Here is a 25,000-nt window from a genome sequence, read left to right as displayed (position 1 = left end):
TGTAGTAGTGTTGCATTTTGTTTTTTTACTTTTTTGTTTGTTTGTTTGCCATGCCACCTGGCTTATGGGATCTTAGTTCCCCGACCAGGGATCAAACCCGGGCCCTCGGCAGTGAGAGCACAGAGTTCTAACCATTAGACCACCTGGGAATTCCCACATTTGGGCTTTAATATGCATTTCATCATGATTAATAAAGTTGGGTACATATTTTACTTGGCAGTTTGATACCTTTGAGTTTTGTAGTATCTGTGATTAGGTTCTTTCCAGACAGAGGGGTTTTTATTTCAAGTAATAAAGGAGTACTCTCTATACTTTTTTTCCCCAAAGTGAAATTTTAAAGTTGACTCCAATATATAAAACAAATTAAAAGAGTATCTCTTGAGAGGCAGAATACCATGGTAATTAAAAGCTGATTCTGGATCTAGTCTCTTCCATTAGGAATTGTAGTTTTGCCATTTACTAGCTTTGTGAATTTGGGCAAGTTACTTAACCCCTATTTACTTCAGTTTCGTTATCTCTAAAATGAAATGTATTAAACTTTCGTCATAAGGTTAATGTCAGGCTCAAGTTAGTTAACATAAAGTACGTAGGACAGTGCATGTTACCTAACAAGTACTATATAATGTTAGCTGTTAGTAGTAGTGGTAGTGATGGTGATATAAATTTATCTTATGAATTTATACCAAGTTAGTTGACAAGAGTAAGGGGGCTCTACTGTTGAGCACAAATTTGAAATTGAGGGTTATGGATGATAGTTGGAATTTTATTTTAGTCTCAGCCTTTTTTTGTTTTGGTTGCACAATACCAGGAAAATTTTGATTCACACAGATGAGCAATTAAAGATACTTATAGTTCACTCAGTAGCTTTAAGATTATGCTTTTAGATTAATTTAATTGGTAAGTTGCTTGGATTTCCTGTTTTTAAATAAAAATCACAGAAGCTGCACTAAAATTTATTATGGTTTCAGTATGCTGCCTTATAGGTTTGCTTTTTATTGCTTTCAACCACAAGATAAGATGAGCAGCCCATGTCCTCAAGCCTTGCCTGGCACAATAAAGTGTGACTCTATGGATACTGTAGTGTGTTTACTCACTGTTGCAAATTTAATGAGCCAACACATAGGCTTGATTAGAAACAAATCAAAAGTCAAAGCTACAGGTTTCCTAATTAATGGTATATTTTCAATATATTCAAAGAAAGCTACACAAACCAAAAATGAGTTTACCAGGCAGCACAAGTTATGTGATATATGGTGTCTGGTGTGTTAGTATTAGGCATATGAAAACATTCATGCATGTGCTGTTACAGTTCATAGTAGTTACTTCTACAGCCAGCTGGCACAGTCACTGGCTGTCACTTACAAACAGCCTTGCATGTTTATAGCTAGCTGACCCTTATACCAAGAGACCATTTACAACTGCTCTCATGCTTTCAGACAGACTTAAATGAGTATCTTGACAAGCTCCTTTAGCACCAGCTTTACTTCTCCCCAGCAGACTGTCTCCCACTGCTCCTTAGCCAGTATGGGCTCCTCCAGGCTGGCTGGTCTCCCCTCTTCCTTGCCACCTCCACGGTTTTGTGTTCCGTTCTCTGTGATAACAGTGCCTGCCTGCTCTACTGTCATCACTACCTATCTTGGGTACTGTAATTTCTTCGTGGTCCTGCTTGGATTCCATCTTCTCTCAGAATCACTCCTCTCTGATACCATTCTCTCCTGTGAAATCCTGTTCTGAAATTCTATATCTTGGGATCTTAAAAACTTTTTTTTAAAGTATCAAAGTTGTGCTCCATGAGCCATGTAGTGGCTCACACAAACTCCATCAGCAGAGGGAGCTAAATAAAAGAAGATGAGTCCCTGAAATTAAGACCTGAAGTAGAGAAAGTACTTATAAATAGTGACGTGTTCACATACTGCTCAGTAGTGAAAAAGAGCTGGAATAATATTAGAAATCAATGATTTGGACCCTAGTCCCAGGTTATAACTTCTATGAGGAGATTTGTAAAGTGTTTTTCCAAGAGGTAATTCTATATCATGTTAAAAACCTACTTACATGGGGGATGACCTGATAAACATATACATATTAGGAGAAGCAATCAGATGTTTAGTTTTTTAAAAAATTCTGTTTATTCCTTCTCTGAAAGTTTTATTAAGGATGATGAAATGAGGTCACTAGCTTTGTGAAGAATTTCATATGGAGCAATGAGTCCTGAAGTTATCAAGGATTATGGATAACCCATTCCAAGTTTTAAAGATAGAATTTTCAAGTAAATTTCTTATATTTTGTTTTGATTAAGTGTATGTATCTTAATTTCAGTTAGCAGACTTGAAGAAAGAGAAGCAGAACTGAAGAAGGAATATAATGCATTACATCAAAGACACACAGAGGTGGGTTTCTAGGTTGTTCTTACCATGCTAATATTGAGATACAGAAATTAACCTTAGAAAATGTGTCTTAATTTCTCTTTGAAAATCAGCTAGTATAATCCTTGGGGATTATTTTGAGAAGACTTTAAATTTCATGTAGCATGTACTTAGTTACCAAATGTTGACTTTTAATGTCTTTTATCTGGCATTAAGTTTTCATGTGGTGAATTAGTGTTACACAGAATATTGTAATTATTAAGGCAGTTCCAATACTTGTGTCTTTGGCTGGTTAAGTAAAAACTTAATGTGTGCATAATAAAAAGTATACGTGGTACTAATACGAGAGAATAGATATAATTTGTTTTGTTACCTGTTGGGAAATGATGGATTGGTAAATTGTTGGTCAGAGTCTCTACATTTATAATACAGTATAAAGGACTTATTTGCATCAAGCTCATAACAAATAACAAACAAATTATAATGTCTTAAAATGACTCTAAAACAGGTTTTCTGCATGAAATTTCAGTATTTTAGATGAACAACTCTAGCACATAATCTCTTCAAAGCAATTTAGAAAATGTACTTGAGGGTTTTTTAACCTTCTTTTTATGATTTTCTGTCAGCCTTTTATATGTTTCCTTTGTTTCTTTCTATCTCCTTAATGTGAAAATTGTTGCTGTGTATCATGGTCATTCTGGGGTTCACATACCTAAATAAATAGAATTTTCATAGATGCATGCACTGTTACCTGAAAAAAATAATTGCTCTCTTTCCCTTTCTAGTCCAGTCTTTCCCATGATACAGATGGTTCCAGTCTTCAGCTTCCATTTTCCTTTCACTAGTTTGGGTGATCTCTTATCCTGCCTCTGGTAGGGGCCTATATTGTTGCTTTTAAGGAATGTAAAACCCCACCGCACTCAGTTTCATTTGCTTTGGAGACTAGTGTTCTTAACACTTTCTTGGGGAGGTGTTGGAATTTCTTCCTGACGTGTGAGGTTTGATTATTACTGTTTTTTTTTTTTTTTTTTTTTTCCGGTACGCGGGCCTCCCACTGCTGTAGCCTCTCCCGTTGCGGAGCACAGGCTCCGGACGCGCAGGCTCAGCGGCCATGGCTCACGGGCCCAGCCGCTCCGCGGCATGTGGGATCTTCTCTGACCGGGGCACGAACCCGTGTCCCCTGCATCGGCAGGCGGACTCCCAACCACTGCGCCACCAGGGAAGCCCTGATTATTACTGTTTTAACTTACATAACCACACACTAAGCATGAAGTGTCACAGAATTGATATATAGTGGTGGAGGAAAAAGATTGGCCACAGAGGGCTGGAACCATAGAGCTCTTGAAAAACAGGAACAGCTTACATAGCAGCCTTTTCAGTATGTAAAAAATAACCACATTTTAATAAGACAGGTACTTGGTAGATATTAAGACTGTTAAAGAACAATTGATTGTAAACGTCTATTGTTGGTTCTTTTCACACCATTCAATTCAGTGCCTGAACAATGCCCTGTACTGGTAGTGCTTATCAATGCTGATAATTATAAGCATGTTTGGGGGAGTAGGTTTATGTGCCATAAATAGTTGATAGTGATGAATAATGAATAGTCATTTTGTTTTTTCACTGAAGTTTTAACCTTTGTAATAGTTGAGGATTGTTAAATTGAAATATGTATAAAATATGCAGTCTAGAAAAAAAATCATTGTAAAGTGAAATTTCATATTTTCTCTCATATACGTATTTAGCAAAAGTGAAGATGTGTTCCAGCAGAAAAAGCAACCTGACATCTTAATTTCAAATGAAAAGATATAATAATTTTTCTATTTCTGATCCTTCAGAGAAGGACAGCCCAGGAAGAAGAAAAGATCTCAGGAAAATCCTAAATACCAAGGCAGAGATTTGGGTCTCTCTAGTAACCAAGGCAGATCTTACATGTAGCATTTTCATAGGGTCCCCACCCTTAGTCCTAAGCAGCTTCTATCCTCTGCCCTGATAGGCTCTCTGTATTTCGTTCTGCCTCAAGGAAGGTTTATATAACACAGATATGGCTGCTTTAAAATGTGGGTCTTTTCTATTCTAGCCCACATTTTTCTGTGTTTATACAGCTGTACTAGAAATACAATTCAATTAGCAATTATAAATAGCTATCCAATGCTAAAGAACTAGGTGTCCTTTAAAGGTAAATTCTGAAAACCTTCAGGGAAAGGAAGTCTGAAGGATTTAACCTTAATCTTTCCACTGTTACTTCTAACTAAGGTAACCTTTGTTATAGGCTACAAAAAAGTTGTTTAAAAGCACCTTTTATCAAAAGCATTGTTTGCTGCTTAAGAGAAATCTCTGGCTCTTTTTGTAATGTGAATAACTGTTCTCTAATTAACTTCAAAATTTTATACACATTACTGAATTTGCTTGAAAGAAGACATATCTTGAAGAGGGCATTGGAGGAAATATACATACTGTTATACTAATCACTAAAAACTTGAACCCCGGTCTTACATCAGGGACTGTTTAAATGCATTTTCATCTCATCCTCTGAGTAAATTCTTATAATCCACCCCCATTTTACAGATTGAAGCTTAGAAAGAGAAGATGGAGTGATTTGTCCCAAATTCCATGCTAGTATGTGACTGGATTTGAACCTGGGTCTGTCTGATTCCCTTGCCTGAATTTTCAATAATGCTTTTAGGTTATGAAACACATGGACGTTAAATGCACTAGAAAATTTTCTTTGCCTCTTTGTTTTATGCCATCTCAACCACTTTAAGAATAGTGGCTTTGTGGATATACTTAAAGGATTTTGAGCTGCATATGGAAGGATTCAAGGCCAACAGAATTAAAAGGATTCATGCCACTTGTCTTCAAAACCTCTATTTTTGCCTTGCTTTTCTAATAACTATTGCCTTGCATTTCAGTTTTAGCCAAAGTTGACAGTCAACCTCTGCTGTGAAGATTTCTCTAAGTGGGAGGGGAGTTGGGATGTTCTAAACAGTGTGCTTGGGACCCTTCTTCATGACTCCAGCTACTTGTTGCTGAATTGACTCCTGGATATGTGTGAATTAATGTTAATTAATTTTCCGGAGAAAATTGAGAGTTACCATTCTGAGATAAGGAGGGATGGGGCTGGTGGACCCAATAGTAGGTTATCTAAAGCATATCCTATTTTACTCTACCTCTCTTTTCTACCTGGCAGCATTGCCCCCTACTCAGTTTTTTATTAAAAACAACCTGAGCTACTCTGTGAAGCCCTGTAATTAAAACTTAAATTTTTATGTACAATTTATTATTTCTTCTTTTTTGTGCATATATAGAATATAGTGCATATTTTATTTCAGACATCAGGAAATGCTTTAGGATGTGGGGTTTTCTTGTGGGAGTGAGGAAGAAAGGACAATGAACTTATTGCCTGCCTCCAGAATTGACTGAAAGGACAGATACACCATGAGTCCTGTAATGCTTAACTACTCTGATGACTGAGTCAGATGGACCTGAGTTCTGGCCACAAAGCCAACTAGCTGACAGAGCACAGTTAATCATTAACTAGCTGGTCAAGTTGGGCAAATTATTTTAACCTCCTTAAACTGGAGTTTATCTAGCAAATCATATTGTTGTTGTGAGGATTAATTGAAACAATGTACATGCACTGGCTGATTTGTAGTTGGTGCTCAATAAATATTAGCTGCCATTTTGTTGTTGTTGTTCTGTCCTATTAAGTGTTAGTTTAATTGGGTTGAAACCAATTTCATTATGTAGACCATTTTGGAATGTCAGAAATAGTTACTTGGGTCAGTCATTTGAAGAAGGTTTGGAATTCAACATCTTCTAAATTAAAAAATTTTTAACGTATTCATTTAAGACAAGAATCAATCTATAGAATGCATTATTTGGGGTAGAACTGATTCTGTATCTTTGCATTTTATTTAATCTTTTTATTTGTCTATATTGAATAAATATCAATAGATTATTATAAAAGCAGTCTAGGGGAGATTTCTATTCATTTGAATGCTTAAAGAAACTTAGATTCTTCCATTTGAACGAATCAAATTCATACAATCACTATCCATTATAAAAGAATTTGACTTAGATTTTCTCAAATCTTTTGAAAATTTAAATTGGTGTCTATTTGGCCCAACCATCACTTTGTTATACTAGTCTCATTTAAATTTTTTCCCTTAAAGTTTTCCCTGATACAAGAAGGAAACAGCTCATTATTTCTGACTCACTGACACAAAGACGAAAGCTGTATTTCTGCAAAACTGTTCTTTAAATGGTGGTAAAGAGAAAATCTTTAAATTTAAAAGTTTTAAAAATGCTTTCATATACCATATCCATGTGATTCTGTATTAATTTTTCCTTGTCTGATACATTTCTTATTTGGGCTAGTTTTAATTGGGGAACAGCCTGATTGATTCTTTTATATTTGATTTGATAGAATTACCCATCTTAACCCATGTATCAGAGTTCATCTTTTTGTTTATTTGAAGTAAATAACAGTTTCAAATTGATTTACATACTTCTTAATTTTGTATATGCATGCATGCCAAGTAAAATTTTCACAACAAAAGCATACTTAAAAAATATATATTTATTTATTTATCTGGCCACACTGGGCCACTGCGAGATCTCAGTTCGCCGACCAGGGATCGAACCCTGGCCACAGCAGTGAAAGCGTGGCCAGGGTTCGAAAAAATTTTTTTGCTATGCTAAGCAAGATGTTGGCTACTTTTGCGGACACTAGCATCCTTAAATGTAAGCATTTGCATATTCCTTTGCCGTTAAAAGAAAATTTCATCCTTAATATTCTTTTACATGGAACTGTAGTCTGATAAATAAGAAATTTATATTAAAAGGTTTCCCTTGCTAAAACAGTATGTTTTTATTCCAGGTATTAGTCTTAAAATTTTGTGTATTCTTTTCTTTCTTCAAAATAGATGATCCATAATTATATGGAACACTTAGAAAGAACAAAACTTCATCAGCTCTCAGGGGGTGATCAACTAGAGTCCACAGCTCATAGTAGAATTAGGTAAGCTTTTTAATACATTTTTGCCTTGGGAAAAAGGGAAATAAAATAATCTGTTTGTTTCTGTTTCTCTCTGTTCTTTAATCCTGGAACAATAGTTAAGCTGATTCAAAAAGCTCTCTACTGTAGTTGGAATGCTACCGGAGAGAGTAGCATGGAAAAACAGAACAGCTTTCACTAATGAAGAGGTAAATTGTGAGCCATGCTATATGGCAACATATCGAGGTATTTTGATTGATTTCTGATATTTAATGAAGATTACACTAGGTTTAAAATTGTCTGATTTGTGAGAATGCTGAAAATTTTCATTTCTCCTGTATAATTGGTTTAAAAGTCCTTTTTGTTACAGAGAGGCATGTTTGAAAGGGTTAGTAGCTAAGACTTCTGTTTGATGTAGGAGTGTGAATAAATTATGTAGATCTCCAAGCCCTGTAGCCAATGAGCTAAGCCAGGACTCTTAGTGGAGAGGAAAACAGTTAATAGGCTTGCCGTTGCTCTGGATTGCTGCATAAATGCTAGGAGCAGCAGCTCTATGGTTATGAGGTGGGGAGAGCGGGATGACGTCATCGCTTCGGAGCTGCTGCAGGATGGAGTGGAAAGCTGCTGCTGATGGCATTGTTTTTGTGGCAGCAGCTGAATGACAGATCCTCACTACAAAGATACCCCTTTGGCCCCCGTGTAGGCCTCCTGGTTCCGGTGTTTCACCATGCCAGCACAGCGCCATGAGTCCTGGATGCATGCTGCTGTTTGTGTTTGGCTTTGTTGGCGGGGCGGTGGTCATTAATTCTGCTATCTTAGTGTCTCTCTCTGTTTTGCTGCTTGTGCACTTTTCTATTTCTACCGGAGTGCCAGCTCTGACGCAGAACCTACCAAGGATACTCAGGTACTTTAGTCTCTCTTAGAAGTCCCTGTTTAGTTGGTTTTTCTTGAATTTTTAGCTTCACGGGTCTTCTTTGTAACCATTTCTGTTGCAGATTGAAACAATGGAAAATGGATTGAAGCTGAGATTTCATTTCTTATTTATAGTAATTTATGGGCTGTCACTTAGGGATACGGCTTGGTGTTTGGAAAGCACCGACTTAAGAAAAAGATTTTCAGATTGTACTTATACACAAGTACAAGATCAGTGTGGTCTTGTTTTAAGCAGTGTTCAAAGAGTAAAGGGAGAGCAGGAGTCGAGCATTGGGTCTAAATTTGCACAGTCTCTTCATTTAGTATCTGAATATTTAGGAGCAAATAATCTTTTATGGTGGGACTTATAGTTGATTAGGCACAGGCCATAGGTGTTTATTTTGTTCCAACTATCCTTTGACTGATGGAGGTTCAGGCATCCTTTTTGCAGTTTTTGCAATTTTTGATAGCAGCTCATGGGAACTGACAACTTAAATGTTTTCTTTCTAAAACAAAATATATTTTAAAGCAAAAGGATTTAAACCTTTTAGGGCAAGGAATTCATTTTTTTCCCCCAATTATTTACACATCAAAGTTATGAAAGCTTTACAGAGCCTATTCACTATTGTTTTGTCAGATGTTGCCTTTTCTTTGTAGACTTGGGTGACAAATATCCATGCCCGCTTGTGGGGGTTAGTCATTTATCTCTGTAGCTTTTCTGCTCTTCACTCTACTTGCACGCTCTAAGAACCATCTTCTGTATTTTAGAGATTTAATGTTTTGGTTTCTTTTGTTTTCTAACTCATCAAACTAAAATTGATTTGTTGAGATTTTTGCTTTGTGCATCGTTTTAAATGAGGGTTCATAGTGTATAGCTTTTTATAAGTGTTTACTTAAAACTCAACTCCTAATTGTGGACTTAAAGTAGTAAATTCCCTCAATGTGTTCTTTTTTTATTCATAGGTCCATTCATGTTCAACATTAGTTTAAGGTCCAAAAATTAAATTTCAACTATGGTCTTAAAACTAGGTACTTGGTCATTTTTTTTTCCTGATTTTATAAAAATCAGGAGCAAATCTTATTACTTGTGTATATTTTAATACATAAAGGATTTGTATGTATCTATATATAGGCTTTTAGGAAATTGAAAAATACCTTGACTCAAGAATATTTAGACTATTCAAATAAGATTAGTCTTAAAGGGCTGGCTTAGGTTTCCGTTCCATTTAAGATGCCAGTGCTGTGCTGTGCCATGCAGTGCAGTGTTGTGCCATGCAGTGCTGTGCAGTGGGTGAGAGGTTTGGAGTCAGACTGCCTGGCTACAAACGCTCTGCCACATGCGAGCTGTGGGGCCTTTGGCAAGGTGCTTACTCTCTGTGCCAGAGTTTCCTCCTCTGAGGTTCTTACCCCATTGGGTCGTTTTAAAAAACACGTGAGATGATTATTTTGTATTCAATCAGTCGCAAGATATATTGTAAATTAAACAAGTAAATAATTTTCATAGTCACTTATATCTACTACATTTTTAGCAAAACTATTTTAGCTCTAGCTGTTTTATTCATAAAATAACTTACGATTAAATTCAAAAAGTTCCTTGACATAAAAGTTGCTGTTGATCTGATTGAAGAAAGTCTTCCATATTCAGTCTTTAATATTAAGATTAAATTGTCAAGAAACAGGTAGCTCCAAGGAAAGTACATGGGTCTTGAAGTCAAAACAGGCCTGACTTTGAATCCCATTTCTGCTGATTACTAGTGCCTAAAGTCTCTGAGTGTCACTTTTCCTAATCTGAAACCAGGGAAAATAATTCCTATTTCCTTATGAGGATTAAATGAGATAATGTAAATAAATCATCCATCTGAGTGCTTGCCACATGGTGGGTGTTGAACAAATGTAACCTTTTTACTGTTCTTTATAATATGAACAGTAGATTTTATTAATTATTATTTGTTTTAAATGGGAATAATAAAGCTGTTTCAAAACATATTTGCAAAGTTATTTATGCACATAAGGTAACATTTAAATAACCAATTTAAAAATGGATATATGGCAGTTTTTAAAAATATGTAACAAGGATTCTGATAGCTGATGATAGCTTTGTTTCTAGGTAGTAATGCATTATTGAAACACCTGGGCTTTAAATCTGCCACTTGATATTTTCCCACATGTATTTCATTCTTTGGTTTCTTTTGTGAGTTTTACTGAAGCGTTTAATATATAGAGTATCAAACATGCATACCAATATAGTACAGGACTAATGTTCACTTTTCAGCGTTTCCTTTTGAAAAAAGGACTCTACTTAACGTGCATAATTACATGTCCTTCTCCCTCCCCGCCAAGTTTTACGTAGTTTATCAGTAAAAAAAAGGAGAGAAAAGATGTGTGTAGTAATACAATTTTTCCAGAGTTGGAACAGTGTAACCTACAGCATCATTGACCCTCTTGACAGCTATCAGTCTCTGAAGAAAAATTCCCTCCCTGTCAAGCAGTTTCTGAAGGATAAATATAAGCAGTACAAAGGTTTCAATTCTACTTATATTTTGGATTGTAGAGTTAGTATTTAACAGGAGTAGGAAAGTAAAACTTGGACCCACAGCCGACTCCTTCCCCCAACTTTTCCAGTATTTAACATGTGTGAAAATGATTGTGTTGTCATTCATAAAGGAAGATAATTGTCATGACTGGCCTGCATTTTGATTATCATTGGCAGTGTGATGAATTCGAATGAAGTTTGTATTGTCTTTCTTTGCACTTGGGGTTAGAGAGCCTTCCATCTGATTAAATTCCTGGTCACTTTTTGCTAAAGTCATTAAGATATGTTAAAAAACAATAAGTAATCTAGTAGCTCTTAGACCCTTAGATTTTCAGTTCCCAAAATACATTCCCCACCCAAAATTTCCAATCGTTGTCACCATCATTTGGTGAAATAAAGGGCATTTTAAAATCAAGCAGAAAAGATGTGGCAAAGGGGTGAATCATTCTCAAGAAAGAACAGGTTCTATGATATGTGGAAGCATGTATGTGTATAACGTGTTCTGTGTTATCCAGTAAGGATATAATAAATAATGCCTCTTTGCTGTGGACTTATGACAACTTTCTTGCTGAACCAGCATTTGGGAGTAACTGGTAGAAAGAATAGCCGACTACTTTGTTATTTGGTTGTTCTGGCAGGTCGTGGAGACAAACTTAGATTTGGTTTTAAAATCTAGCCTTTTATTATGCTGCCTACATGCGTTTGAATTTTCCTCCCAAATCAAATAGGAAAAGTACCCCAAGTGTGAAGAAGTTATAAATAATTAACTCTTGATAGAGAAAAGTCCTGTTCTATTTCCTTGTGCCTACAACTTTAATAAAATGCAGTCCCTCAACCCTTTTGCTTCACCTAATCTTTAAGGAGGTGTTTGACAGTTGTACTGATCCTTTCTGATTGTCATTAGGAATGAAAGCAGTGTACCCTTTGTGTTCAGTGAGGGCACATTTCAAAAGTGGCTTAAGTTTCTTGGTATGAAAATAAGCTTACAGAATAAAGACTTATTTAGAAAAACTGAATATTTTCCAATTTATTTATATTACTTATTTATAACCTCAGTGTTTCTGTTCTAACTTACATTTTTTACCAGCAGCACTATGGTTCCTAGAAGCTCCAAACCTTTGGTGTCTCATTTCTTGCTAATTTCCATTTGAGTTAATGACCCAGGATGACCCAGGCTTATTTCTACCCTCTAAAAGTCCTTTGCATTAACAAAGGATGTGTTTCTTGTTAAAATTCTATTATTAAAATTGAAACTCTTGTTCACTGGAATTTCCCACAAAGCATTGAAAACTCTACAGTCTTTCATAGAATTTTTTGGCCTCCTTGTTTGGAGAAACTGACAGTTGTTTTCTCATACATAATGTGGTGGAAAGGGTCTCATATATTGGTTCTGTAGAACAATACAGCTTTCCTACTTTAGGGGATAAAACTCTGAACGCGCACACACACACACACACACACACACACACACACACACACACACACACACACACACACACACACACACACACACACACACACACACACACACACACACACACACACACACACACACACACACACACACACACACACACACACACACACACACACACACCCTAAAAGTTGAGAATTAATGTTTTATTCAGAGACATTACTAAGGACTATAGCCCAGCAGGGCAGCCTCTCAGATAGCTCTGAGGAACCGTCCCAAACCGGCAAAGGGAGGAACCAGGATATATAGCTGAGAAAAATAAATAGATAATAAACAACATATAGTGGAACATCAAAAGATTTCTGCTAATCACAAAAGACAGACATCTCAAGTTAATGATTTTAATGCTTTTCTATGTATGGGAACATGCAGGAGTCTGGGCTCATTGAAATTATTCCTTTGATATACGTCTTAACTATCTAGGGTCAGTATACTGTTTTTCTCCATCCTGAATTCCCTTCAGGGCCCTCCATCAGGGCTGGCTGCAGTGGCTGATGGCTGAATGGCAGGCAACGTTGTTTGTTTACTGAAATGGCAGGCAACATTTTTTTGGTCCACATGTTCTTTTTACCATTTAATCAGTAGCCCTGATTTAGACCATATATTGATTTTCCTCTAGGCAGAAAAGAGATACCCTGAAGAGGCATGGTAAATATCTAGGGATTAACATGAGGAATTGGGAAGTCTAAAAGCAGGAGTTGGGGTAAGGGACTCATCAGTAACTTAATAAGATTTCCTAAACTATATTTTACTACCTTTCTTAGTTGATTCCCTGGGGCTAATTTAGCTTCTGAGACTCTGTCCTTTCTCTTTGGTAAGTCTGCTTGTTCAGATAGGCAGACAGAATTATTTAAGAGTGATAATTCTGGAGCAGTGACAGCCCAGCCTTATTACTTACAGTCATGATGAATAACAGTTAAAAACGAATTAATGCTTAATTTTTCTCCCTTCTCCAAATAGAAAAGAACGCCCTATATCATTAGGGATTTTCCCATTACCTGCTGGAGATGGATTGCTTACACCTGACACTCAGAAAGGTGGCGAGACCCCTGGATCAGAGCAATGGAAATTTCAGGAGTTAAGTCAACCACGTTCTCATACCAGCCTGAAGGTAAGCTTTATTCTGTGAAAACCTTCAGTTTGTGTTTTATAAGCTTTCTTATCCAAATTGAAGTGCTAGACAGCCAGAACATAATAAAATGAAATAGTATGTACACATTTTTAGTTCGTAAAACAGATGCTTTTTTTAAATTGGAAATGAGCTCTTCCCAAGAGTTTTAGTTTTTTATTATACTTTTTCAAGTTATATAGGAAAACAGAGTCAAGCTTTGTTACATCTTGGTTGTCATACTAATGACATTTCTATTTGATTTAGGCTATTTCTACTTGATTTACATTATATGAATTTAGGATGGGGTGAGCAGTGAACCGAAAATTATTGCCAACTGAAATCCTTGGTTCACTGTTAGGAAGCGTCACAATTTAGTAGGGCTTCACTTAAAAAAAAAAACAAAAAAAACCCATGATACTTTCCTCAAAACCTTCATAAAGCAATATCCAAAAGTGCATTGTGTTTAGCTAAAAAGGCCTGGTGTTAGTTCATTATAGATTTATGTTCTTGACCAAGATCTTGTCACCAAATAAGTTATAAATATAAATAATAATATATTCCAAGAGTGGAGATATACTAATAATTGAAAATAATTGAAGTTATAGTGTATATCTTATAAAGTGCAATATTTATAAAGGGAACACTGATTATAAAGGAACCTTGTTACATTAGAAAATTGACTCTGTCATAAAACAAACAGGCCACCTACAATGAATACAGGTGAGTTACTTACGTCTTTATCTCCTTTTTCTGGTCTCTTTTTCTCCAAATTACTTATCATGGTTTAAGTACTTATATAGATAGCTCTTATGATACTTCTAAATTACGAAGTCATTTACTTATTTACTTTGTTTCTCTCCAAATCCATGCGGTTTGTTTAGTGCTGTATCCCTAGCACTTAGAAAAGGTGTCTAGCACATAATCGTCACTCAGAACATGTCTGTCAAATGAATTATTTGTTTTAGATGTTAGAAAGACTCTTTTGAAGATAATATAAATGGTCTGTTTTTCAGCTCTAGTAGGTAGAGGCATTTAGAATCATTCCATTGACCTCTGAAATGTGCTCAAAACAGTAAACAGTCAATAAATATTTCATAGCTTTGCTCTCACTGAAAAGTATTTTTAACAGTAGGCCTAACCTCACCTTTTTCTCATTCTCCTTTCTTTTTTGCTCACTTTATTAGAAGGTAATTATGCAGCTGCTCAGTGTCCACAGTGATGCCACTAGGAAGTTTTCTCATCTTACCCCTATGGCCACACTGACTTTTTTAGCCTGCCTGTTGGTTTAATAGATCTTCCAAAACACCCAGCTCTCAATCGCCTACTTGCCATGTCCCTTTCCCAAAACAAAATTAAGTAGCAGGGATACTTCTAGGACATCAAAAATGTATACCATATGGTAACTGTATTTTAACTACTATCCAAAAAGATACCTTAAAGAGAAGATTGTTATTTAATCCAGTCCTATATAGTATACCTGAAATCTTCAGGTATACTATACGATTTTATATAAGGGACTTGAGCATCTAGATTTCGGTATGCACAGGGAGTCCTGGAACAATCCCCTGTAGATACCAAGGGACAGCTGTACTGGAAAATCTGCCAGGACTCATGCACCTAGAAAAATATACAAGTTGTTCTTAAAAAGAAGTATTTGTACATATTATTCCTTTACTTATTGTATTTTTGTGGGGGAAATCAACAAACAAACAAATAAATGAAATCATGGAATTTCAAGTAGTGTTATGTACTATTTTTAAAAAGCTAAGTAAGGGGCTAGAGAGTAATTAGTAAGGAGGAGTGCTTATTTTAGAGTGATGAAGGAAGGCCTCTTGGAGGTGGTGACTTGTGCCCTGAAATGAAGAAGGTACAGGTGCATGGAAAGGTCCAGAGGACTGTGTGTTTCAGGACGATCAACTAGCATCTGTAAAGACCCCGAGGTGGGGACAAACTTTGGTGTGTTTGAAGAATGTTTTTTTTTCTCTTCATCCCATTCCTCTGAGACTTCAGTGCTACCTACTGCACCAATGTGCCTTTTTTCACGGTTACCCAAAATATCCATCTCTCTAAATAGTATGATGGGGACTTCCCTGGTGGCACAGTGGTTAAGAATCTCCCTGCCAATGCAGGGGACACGGGTTCAATCCCTGGTCCAGGAAGATCCCACATGCTGCAGAGCAACTAAGCCTATGAGCCACAACTACTGAGACCTCGTGCCACAACTACTGAAGCCTGCATGCCTAGAGGCCATGATCCACAACAAGAGAAGCCACCACAATGAGAAGCCTGCATACCACACAAAGAGTAACCCCTGCTCGCCGCAACTAGAGAAAGCCTACACACAGCAACGAAGACCGGACACAGCCATAAATAATAAATAAATAAATAGTGTGATGGAAAATTCTCATTCCCATCTTGCCTTGTGGCAGCATTTGACACATTTGAATACTTTCTGCTTTTTTTATTAATAAAATTTGTCTTTCCAACTTAGTTTTCTTCTAATTTTATTTTTTAATTGTTTTTCATCATTCTTTTGTAAAAAAATTTATTTTATTTTTGGCTGCGTTGGGTCTTTGTTGCTGCGCACAGGCTTTCTTTCTCTAGTTGTGGTGAGCGGGGGCTACTCTTCGTTGCGGTGCACGGGCTTCTCATTGCGGTGGCTTCTCTTGTTGTGGAACACAGGCTCTAGGCACATGGGCTTCAGTAGCTGTGACACATGGGCTCAGTAGTTGTGGCTCGCGGGCTCTAGAGCGCAGGCTCAGTAGTTGTGGCGCACAGGCTTAGTTGCTCCGTGGCATGTGGGATCCTCCCGGACCAGGGCTCGAACCTGTGACCCTGCATTGGCAGGCGGATTCTTAACCACTGCGCCACCAGGGAAAGCCCACTTTCTGCTTCTTGAAATGCTTTCTTCACTTTGCCCCCGGGATACTTCTCTTTCTCTTTTTCTCTTTCTCTTTCTCTCCCCCGCCCCCCTCCCCCTCCCCCTCTCCCTCTGTCTCCCATCTCCCCCTCTCCCTCTCTCTCTGGTTTTCTTCACAGGTCCTTTTCCATTGCTGCTTCTGCACCTCTAAATGTTGTAGTTCTCTAGGGCTTAAATTTCAGCCCCCTCCTCTACTTAATGTGGGTAGCTCAAGTTTCATGTCTGTAAATAACATTCACCCATCAGTGTTCACAAGTTTGAATTTCTGACTTTGACCCCTTTCCTGAACTCCACACCTGTGCATCCTTTTCTATATAGTTTTCCCACTTACATTATTTGTATCCTGCTTAGGTTACCACCAGTAGAAGTATTCTTTCAAGGCCAATCTAAATGCCACAGCTTACATGAAGCTTCACCTGACACCTTTTGATGGTCCTCAAATCGAGTTTAGAGATCAGTTTAAGGCAGAAAGCAGAGGAATTTTATATTGTATCATTAACAGAAATTTCTTAATGGGGGGCTACTAGCAAAATTGGTAAAAAGGAACTTATGTTAAATGACATTTTCTGTTGAAAATGTATTATAAAAATGCTAGGGTGGAAATGGGCAAAAATGTTAAGGTAAGGTTGTTCATCCAACTGAATTATATTCACGAAGGAGGAAACAGAAAATGTATATTACTCAAGAAAGGTGGTTGTGGTGGGAGGACAGTGAAAAGATGTTTTCAGTTGGCAGGGTGAAGGGAAAAATACTCTTAGAAGGCACGAGACTGGGTTGTTTGTGTGCTTAGAAGAGGAGTCCGATAGAAAAAAATTGAAAACAACGGAGTGAAGGGCGATGAATGATACATCAGAATTATTGAGGAAGGGCCAGGGGAAAGGGATCACATATCCCATCTGCCATTAAAATCTACTTTATTGACAGGACATCTCAGTTTTTCCTCATCTTTTGCTATTACAAGCAATGCTGCATTGAATAACCTTGTACTTAATTTAGTACTTGTATTTATAATTCCCATAAGTGGGATTGCTGGATTAAAGCATGTATTTAAGATTTTGCTAGATATCACCAAATTGCCTGCCAAAGGGATGGTAGCTGTTTGTATTCTCACCAGCTATGTTGTATAAGTTCTTCATTGCTTTACAAGTTTAGAGTTCAGATATCTCTCCCTTGTACCCAAATATAGAAAGAGAACAAAGTGTTTTAAATATCATTTAAAATACCCTACACATAAAATTTTCATGCTGTTTTCTAGACCTTGGTTAGTATCACTTTGGCAATGATTTCATAGATTCCGTCTAGTTTCACATGTACACATACATATGTATATATACACCTATGCATGTATATGCACCTGCGCATGCCTAAAGACGTGTGTGAGTATACACATATGTATATATACTCCGAAAAAGTATTATTTTTTCCTTTAGAGTCTCCTGGGTTGTTGGTTATTAGTAGAATGTGACTTTTAGAACTGAGAAAAACAATTTTAGCTAAAAAGCAATTGGATTGATACCTACTTGTGAAAGTTTTAAAGAGTACTTTTGAAACCACATGACTTGAAATACTTCAGTGGAACTGCTGTGAGAAGGTCTTGTTAGCAGGGTTTGGTATATAAAGGCAGTGGTCAATGTGTGCTGCATTCGTCAGGGAACGTGCTTAGCATGCAGAATGGAAAATTTCTGAACAGAGCCAGCATTATTGTTTAGAAGAATTTTCCATCCTCCTCCATTTGTGTTAAATTGTTCCTATTTCTTTAGTTTTCCCAAGCTTGAATCTCTATAGTAGTTAAACCTTATTCCTGTGTCTTTTGTGATTAAAGATCCTGTTGTAAAACGCATGTGTGATTTTAAATTTCCAAACAGTTAAAGCTCTTGGTTTGTTTTGTTTTTAACTTTTCATTTTGAAACATTTTAGACTTATAGAAAAGTTGCAAAAATAGTACAGAAGGAACGATACCCATCACCCACCCAACATTGGTATGTTAACTAACCATGGTAAGATTATCAAAACTAAGAAATTAACATTGGTACAATACTATTAGCTGAACTACAGACTTGTATTCAGATTTTGCCAATGTTCCCACTACTGTTCTTTTTCAGTTCCAGGATGCAATCCAGGATCCCACATTGCGCTGAGTTATGTTTCCTCAGTCTCTTCTAACGTTTGACGGTTTCTCAACCTTTCCTTGTCTTTCATGACCTTCAGGCTTAAAGAGTACTGGTTAGTTATTTTGTAAAATAGCTCTCAATTTGGGCTTCTCTGATGATTTCTTATGATTAGATTGAGGCTATATATTTTTGGCAAGAATACTGTAGAATGCCGTAGTGGTGATGTTAACCTCGATTGCTCGGTTCAGCTGGTGTGTGTTGGATTTCTTCACTGTAAAGTTACTGTTTTTCTGTTTATAATTTAATTAATATCTTGGTGGATATATTTTGAGACTGAGCCAATATCCTGCTTCTCCTCAAACTTTCATTTACTGATTTTAATGTGCATCAGTGAATCTTACCTACAATAATTATTACTGTGGTGTTGTAATGCTTATTTTCTATTTTCTTCATCCTACATTCATTAACTGTAATTCTTTGGGGAGGGAGAGCTGCTCACTCCCTCCCTTCTTTCCTTCATATTTGAACTCAAAGGTATTATTTTGTTCTGTAGGTTATCCAATGCTATTACTATTTATTTATTAATTAATTTATTTATTTAGGCTGCTTTGGGTCTTCATTGCTGCACGTGGGCTTTCTCTAGTTGTGGCGAGCGGGGCCTACTCGTCCTTGCGGTGTGCATTGCGGTGGCTTCTCTTGTTGTGGAGCACTGGCTCTAGGTGCGCAAGCTTCAGTAGTTGTGGTGCACGGGCTCAGTATTTGTGGCTCGTGGGCTCTAGAGTGCAGGCTCAGTAGTTGTGGCGCACAGGCTTAGTTTCTCCCCGGCATGTGGGATCTTCCCAGACCAGGGATCGAACCTGTGTCCCCTGCATTGACAGGCGGATTCTTAACCACTGCACCACCAGGGAAGTCCCATTACTATTTATTTTGTTGCTCAGAGTGTTTCAGCCTTGGACATCAGGAGCTCTTCCAGGAGTCTTCCTATACCCTTTCGACATGCCCATACTCTTTTGAGTCCTTCCTTCCTGACACCATCAGATGCTCCAGCCTCTTGCATTTTCCCTGCCCCTGCTGTGCAGTCAAGTGCTTCTCCAAGAAGCCTTGGTTCTGTTTATTGTAGAATGGTATTTAGGAACCAAGATCTAGGCACTAAATGTGCTTACTGGTTGGAATGTGATTGCTTCTAGGCCCTTTCTTCCGTTGATGCTTATGTTGGGTTTTTCCATTAGTTTATAGTATACATTATCTCCTTTTGGATTTTTATATTAGTGTTTACAGTAGGGTAAAATAAAAATAGAATTTTAAGAAAAATGGATTATATGTTGTAATATTTCAGGTTGGTTTTGCTTGGGACAGAGGGTAAGGAATTTCTTCTATAACTTCAGTTTTTATTTACAAACTTTCCCACTCACATATATCCTCATTAGATAACTTCAGGAATCATCCACAGCTGACAGTTGCAGTTTGAAGGGAAAAGGGAGTTAAGATTTACTCTTCTTAATATTTTGGTACTTGCCCATTCATTTTTATTGAGGTATAACTGACAAATAAAATTATAGGATACATACTTACTCCTCTTTTAAACTCTTGCTTAGAGAAGAGGCAGTGGAATTAGTTCTTTCTTAGTGGGTGTTAATCAATGAGATTTTTTTCCTCTTTTTGGCATATTTATGGTGTTGTTTATTGACCAAGATGCTAGTGTATGTTGAGAATGAAAAATGGTAAAACTCCAAATAAACAACACTATTTAAAAACGATGGTATTTAAAGCTTATGTTTCTAATGTGACTTTTTTTTGAAGTAATTGGCACATGAGTATTTATTACTATTGATATTTAATGTTTAAACAAACTCTTGGAATAAGAAAAATAGCTCTAAGTATTTCCTGTTGAAGAAAAATTACCTTGCTTTTTGCATTAAAAAATTTTGATGCCTACCAGGTCACACACAATGCCAGATGCTAGAAATGTTGTAAAGTTGCTCAGAGTCCAAATATTTTAGGAAGTAGGCTTAATAATTTTTTTTTAAAGTCATATTAATAATGTTTCACAATCAAATAATATCGAAAATCTAGAGTAAAAATGTATAGTTGTCCAACTCTAAATTCCATTCCTTTGCCTCAGTCATTTTGAATAGTTGGTATATCATTCATACCCTTTTCTTTATATATGTACATAGATAATACATACTCATGTATGTCTTTGTAAGGTAAATGGTTTTAGGGACTTAGTCCAGGTGGTTAAGACTTAGCCTTCTAATGCAGCGGACGCCAGTTTGATCCTTGTTTGGAGAGCTAAGGTCCCACATGCCTTGTGGCCAAAAAAACCAAACCAAAAAAACCAAGAAGCAATATTGTAACAAATTCAATAAAGACTTTAAAAATGGTCCACATCAAAAAAAAAAAAAAAATCTTAAAAAAATAACCCAAAACGATAAATGGGTTTATGCTCTAAGTATTTCCTGCAGCTTGCTTTTTGTTTTTCATTTTAAAATGTTATGTTCACAATCTTTTCATTTTTATTTAGAGAGTTATTTACCTAGCTTCTGATGAAATGATAGTTGAGAAGAGTTGAAGATGAGAATCCAGAATCAAAGATCATGTAAACAGATATTAAGGGAGAGGCAGTCTGGTTTGTATAAAGGGAGTCATGCTGTAGATAAAATGGAATATCATCCAACTATATAACAGAATGAAATCTTGCCATTTGTGACAACATGGATGGACCTAGAGGGTATTATGCTAAGTGAGAAAAGTCAGACAGAGAAAGACAAATACCATGTGATTTCACTTATATGTGGAACCTCAAAGAACAAAATGAACAGGCGTAACAAAACGAACAGACATAACAGAAACAGAAACAGACTCATAGGTACAGAGAACAAATTGGTAGTTGCCAGAGGGGAGGGGTCATGAGGTGATGAGTGAAATAGGTGAGGGAGATTAAGAGGTACAAACTTACATTCATGAAATAAAGAAGTCAAAGGAATGTAATGTACAGCATAGGGAATATGGTCAATAATATTGAATTAACTGTGTATGATGACAGATGGTACTTAGACTTATCGTGGTGATCATTTTGTAATGTCTAAAAACATCAAACCGCTATGTAGTACACTTGAAACTAGTATAGTATTGTAAGTCAATTATATTTCAATTTAAAAAAAAAGAAAAAAGTGAATCATGCCTTGCTCATCTGTGGGTTTTTTTGTGGGAATTAACAGAGAGCTAGGAGAGCTGTATTTTAGACTTTTCAAAAGACTTTGATGGATTTCCAGACTAAGAATATTTAAACCTTGAAGTTGCTTTGTGTTTAAGAAAAACACTTTTGTCTCAAAGAGGGCAAATGTACAGATAGAAATGAAGAATATGAGTAAATAGATGTTTTTGTGAAAAAGGACTTGAATCTTGGTTACCCTTCGATTGTTAGTGTTCTCTTAACAGTTTCAGAAATGAGGGGGCGGGGAAGAAGAGTGTTGTTAATGTTTCCAAGTATGCTAAACTGGAATATTTATTATGTTAATTACTCGAGATGATTAGGATAAATTTCAGGAAGATTTCACACAGCTGTGTGAATAGAAAAAAGCGTTAAGTGATAAACTGCTTATTGACAAAGTATAAGGTAAGACAAGACCCAAGAGGTGGCTTTTGAGTCATGAGATGGCATAAAAAAGAGGCTTAAAGGAGGTGATTTTAAGTCAAAACAAAACAAAACCCCCAAACCCTCATTTTAACAAAGTAGGTAAAAGAGATAGATCTTGTTATTCTGAGAGGTAGCACAAGCCAAAGATACTTAGAAATATGCTAACACCTAGTAAATACATGATTTTTCTTTTTTTCTCTTTTATAATCTTTCCCTCTTCTCAGGTCAGCAGTAGTCCTGAACCTCTGAAGGCTATAGAACAGGAGGTGAGAATGGGGTTTCAAAACGTTTTGTAAAAAGTAAATGAAAGTGATTAACTTTTGGGTACTTTCTCAGCTGCTATTTTCAAGACATCAAGTGCTCAGTTTGGAAGACTGCTGATGTTATTCCCTGAAATAAAAAAGAAAATTATTTCTTCTACAGTGGTTGCTAGGGCTTTACTGTAATCTGTAATTTACTCCTCTCTAAAGTCAGCATTTTGAAATAAAGGAGAAAATAATAAGTAAACCCTGTGGAAATTCAGCCTATTTCTATTTTTCCAGCTCTAGGTAAGAAAACGTGTATGCTTTGCACGAATACCTTCCTCAGGGCAGAATGTACATAACTTGTATGTATCCTGGAGACAGCCTAGTATGTCATTTTACCATGGGCTGCCTCCCTATTTAAACAGATTTGTTCAGCCCCAGTCAGGGCACCATTCAGCTTCATTCAGCAAACATCTTTTGAGAGCCTACTTCATGTCAGGCTTGATATGCTAGACCCTGGGGATATAAAGACAAAATAAGACTTTCTCCTACCTACTAGGTCAGGGTTAACCAGGGTAAGGCCTTCAGCAGGTCCATGACAGTGGAACAGTGTCTTTTTCAGAAATACCTTCAGAGGTAGGTCATCCGTGCCTCTCTAAATTTTTTTGAACCTACAGTATAATTTACATCCAGACTTATTTCACCTAAATGTGTCTAGAATTATGCTTCTCAGTGTTTCTTTGGGTCACGGACTCCTCTAGGAATCAAATTAAAGATACGAAGCTCTCTATAAAATACTTGTATACACAGAATTTTGTGATTCTCTTACGGTGTAGAGTTGTAAATCAAAAGAGTGTTAAAACTACTGCTTTGGACACAACTTTAACTTGGGGAGAAAGAAATGTAAACATAGAAATTAAATATAAGGTGATAAGTGTTATAGTGGGTATCCATTGGGCTAGTTACTTTCTGTAATTTTGTCTTTTACTTACATTAGGCTTAAAATCTTTGAAGCTAAAGACAAACTTATGTAGCAGAGTTGCTTGCCCCCTTTTTAAAGCTTATTTCAGATGAAATCAGGCGGCTACTTAGGAAAACACTGTATTGGAATATTTCTAGGTTGTCCTTAGTGGGATAATTTATTTTTATAGTTGTGAACTTACTTTATAGTCTTTCTGAACATAAATAGTAATGGGGCAATGCCAGATAACACATGACATATGTATTCTATACAGCACTGGGTACGGGAGGCATTTGATGAATGGAACATCTGAAAGTATCTTGTAAAGGCCTATAGACTTTCAGCCTGATAATCTAAAACCAGTAGGAAAATAGCACAAAGACCAGATTGTTTTCACTATGGTATCTCAAGTGAAGCTAAAAGTAATGACACTTGTTCTGTTTTTTTGTGTGATAAAAAACGTATAACATAAAATTTACCATCTTAACCATTTTTAAGTATACAGTCCAGTAGTGTTAACAGTATTCACATTGTTGTGAAACAGATCTCTAGAACTTTTTTGTCTTGCACGTCTGAAGCTCTATACCCATTAAACAACAACTCCCCTTTCCCTCTGCCCTCAGCCCTGGCGACTACCACTCTACTTAGTGTTTCTATGAATTTGACCACTTTAGATACCTCATATAAGTGGAATCATGTAGTAGTTGTCCTTTTGTGACTGGCTTATTTGACTTAGCATAATGTCCTCAAGGTTCATCCACGTTGTAGCATGTGACAGGATTTCCTTCCTTTTTAAGGCTGAATAATACTCCATTGTATACATATACCACGTTTTGTTTATCCATTTCATTCCTCAATGGACATTTGGGTCGCTTCTACCTCTTGGCTACTATGAATAGTGCTGCTGTGAACATGGGTATACAGATATCTCTTTGAATCCCTATTTTCAAATCTTTTGGTTTTATACCCAGAAGGGGTAGTGCTGGATCATGTGGTAGTTCTATTTTTAATTTTATGAGGAAACTCCATACTGTTTTCATAGCAGTTGCACCATTTTACAACCCCACCAACAGTACACAAGTGTCCTAATTTCTTCACATCTCACCAGCACTTGTTATTTTGTTTTGTTGCGCAAGAGTGCCATTCCTTTATAGTTGTAACACTGGAACCCCAAGTCAGGTTGCTCGTTTTTGTGGGCATTTTCCAGTGACATGAAAGCCTACAATGTAAGAGTTTCTTAAAGACTGAAGGAGTGGGAATGGGGTTACAAAACAAGTAACGTTTATCAGAAAGAGACTTGACCACCTGGCGAGTCTCCATTTTTGGCACCCACCTGTGTCATTGAAGAGGATATCTTAATGGCATCAGGCAATTGAAATTGATAGGCCGGTGGTCTTCAGATAAATAAAGCAGCATTTGTAGTCAAAACTATTAGCCAAAACAGTACACCTGGCGTATGACCAGCATAAAATGGGAATTAGAAGTCTCCAGAAGTCACAGAGTGAATGCGAAACTACAGCATGCAGCTCCCCTATAACTTTATGTTGAATAATTTATGTAAATGCTTCCAGTTTCCATTTAGGTCCTAGTAAAACATTTTCCCTCATTTTGTACCTGGTATCATATGAACTCATTGTTGACCAAAAGTGATACATTTTATCTTTTAGCCGGCTAATATTTAGGTTTGTCTTTTGTCCTTCTATCTTTAGTTGGAGGCATAGTTAGTGACAG

At 36.7% G+C, this 25,000-nt stretch overlaps 1 protein-coding gene across 7 annotated transcripts in view; it reads left to right on the top strand.

The window, feature by feature from the left end:
* Window positions 1–25,000, top strand: part of SPAG9 (sperm associated antigen 9) — a 142,772-nt gene that overhangs the window by 66,452 nt on the left and 51,320 nt on the right. For 2 of the 7 annotated variants that reach the window (XM_030839988.2, XM_030839987.2), the window contains exons 3-6: window positions 2,317–2,387; window positions 7,292–7,386; window positions 13,242–13,392; window positions 22,288–22,329. In XM_030839988.2, coding sequence (XP_030695848.1) covers window positions 2,317–2,387; window positions 7,292–7,386; window positions 13,242–13,392; window positions 22,288–22,329 — 359 coding nt within the window. Of the gene's footprint in view, window positions 1–2,316; window positions 2,388–7,291; window positions 7,387–7,964; window positions 8,267–13,241; window positions 13,393–22,287; window positions 22,330–25,000 lie in introns of those variants that run through there. The other 5 variants (XM_030839989.2, XM_030839992.3, XM_060291337.2 and 2 more) reach the window with 3 other exon arrangements.

The sequence above is a fragment of the Globicephala melas genome, chromosome 20 (assembly GCF_963455315.2).
Source record: "Globicephala melas chromosome 20, mGloMel1.2, whole genome shotgun sequence".
Classification (NCBI taxonomy): Eukaryota; Metazoa; Chordata; class Mammalia; order Artiodactyla; family Delphinidae; genus Globicephala; species Globicephala melas.
This window is presented reverse-complemented; position numbering and strand designations above follow the sequence as displayed.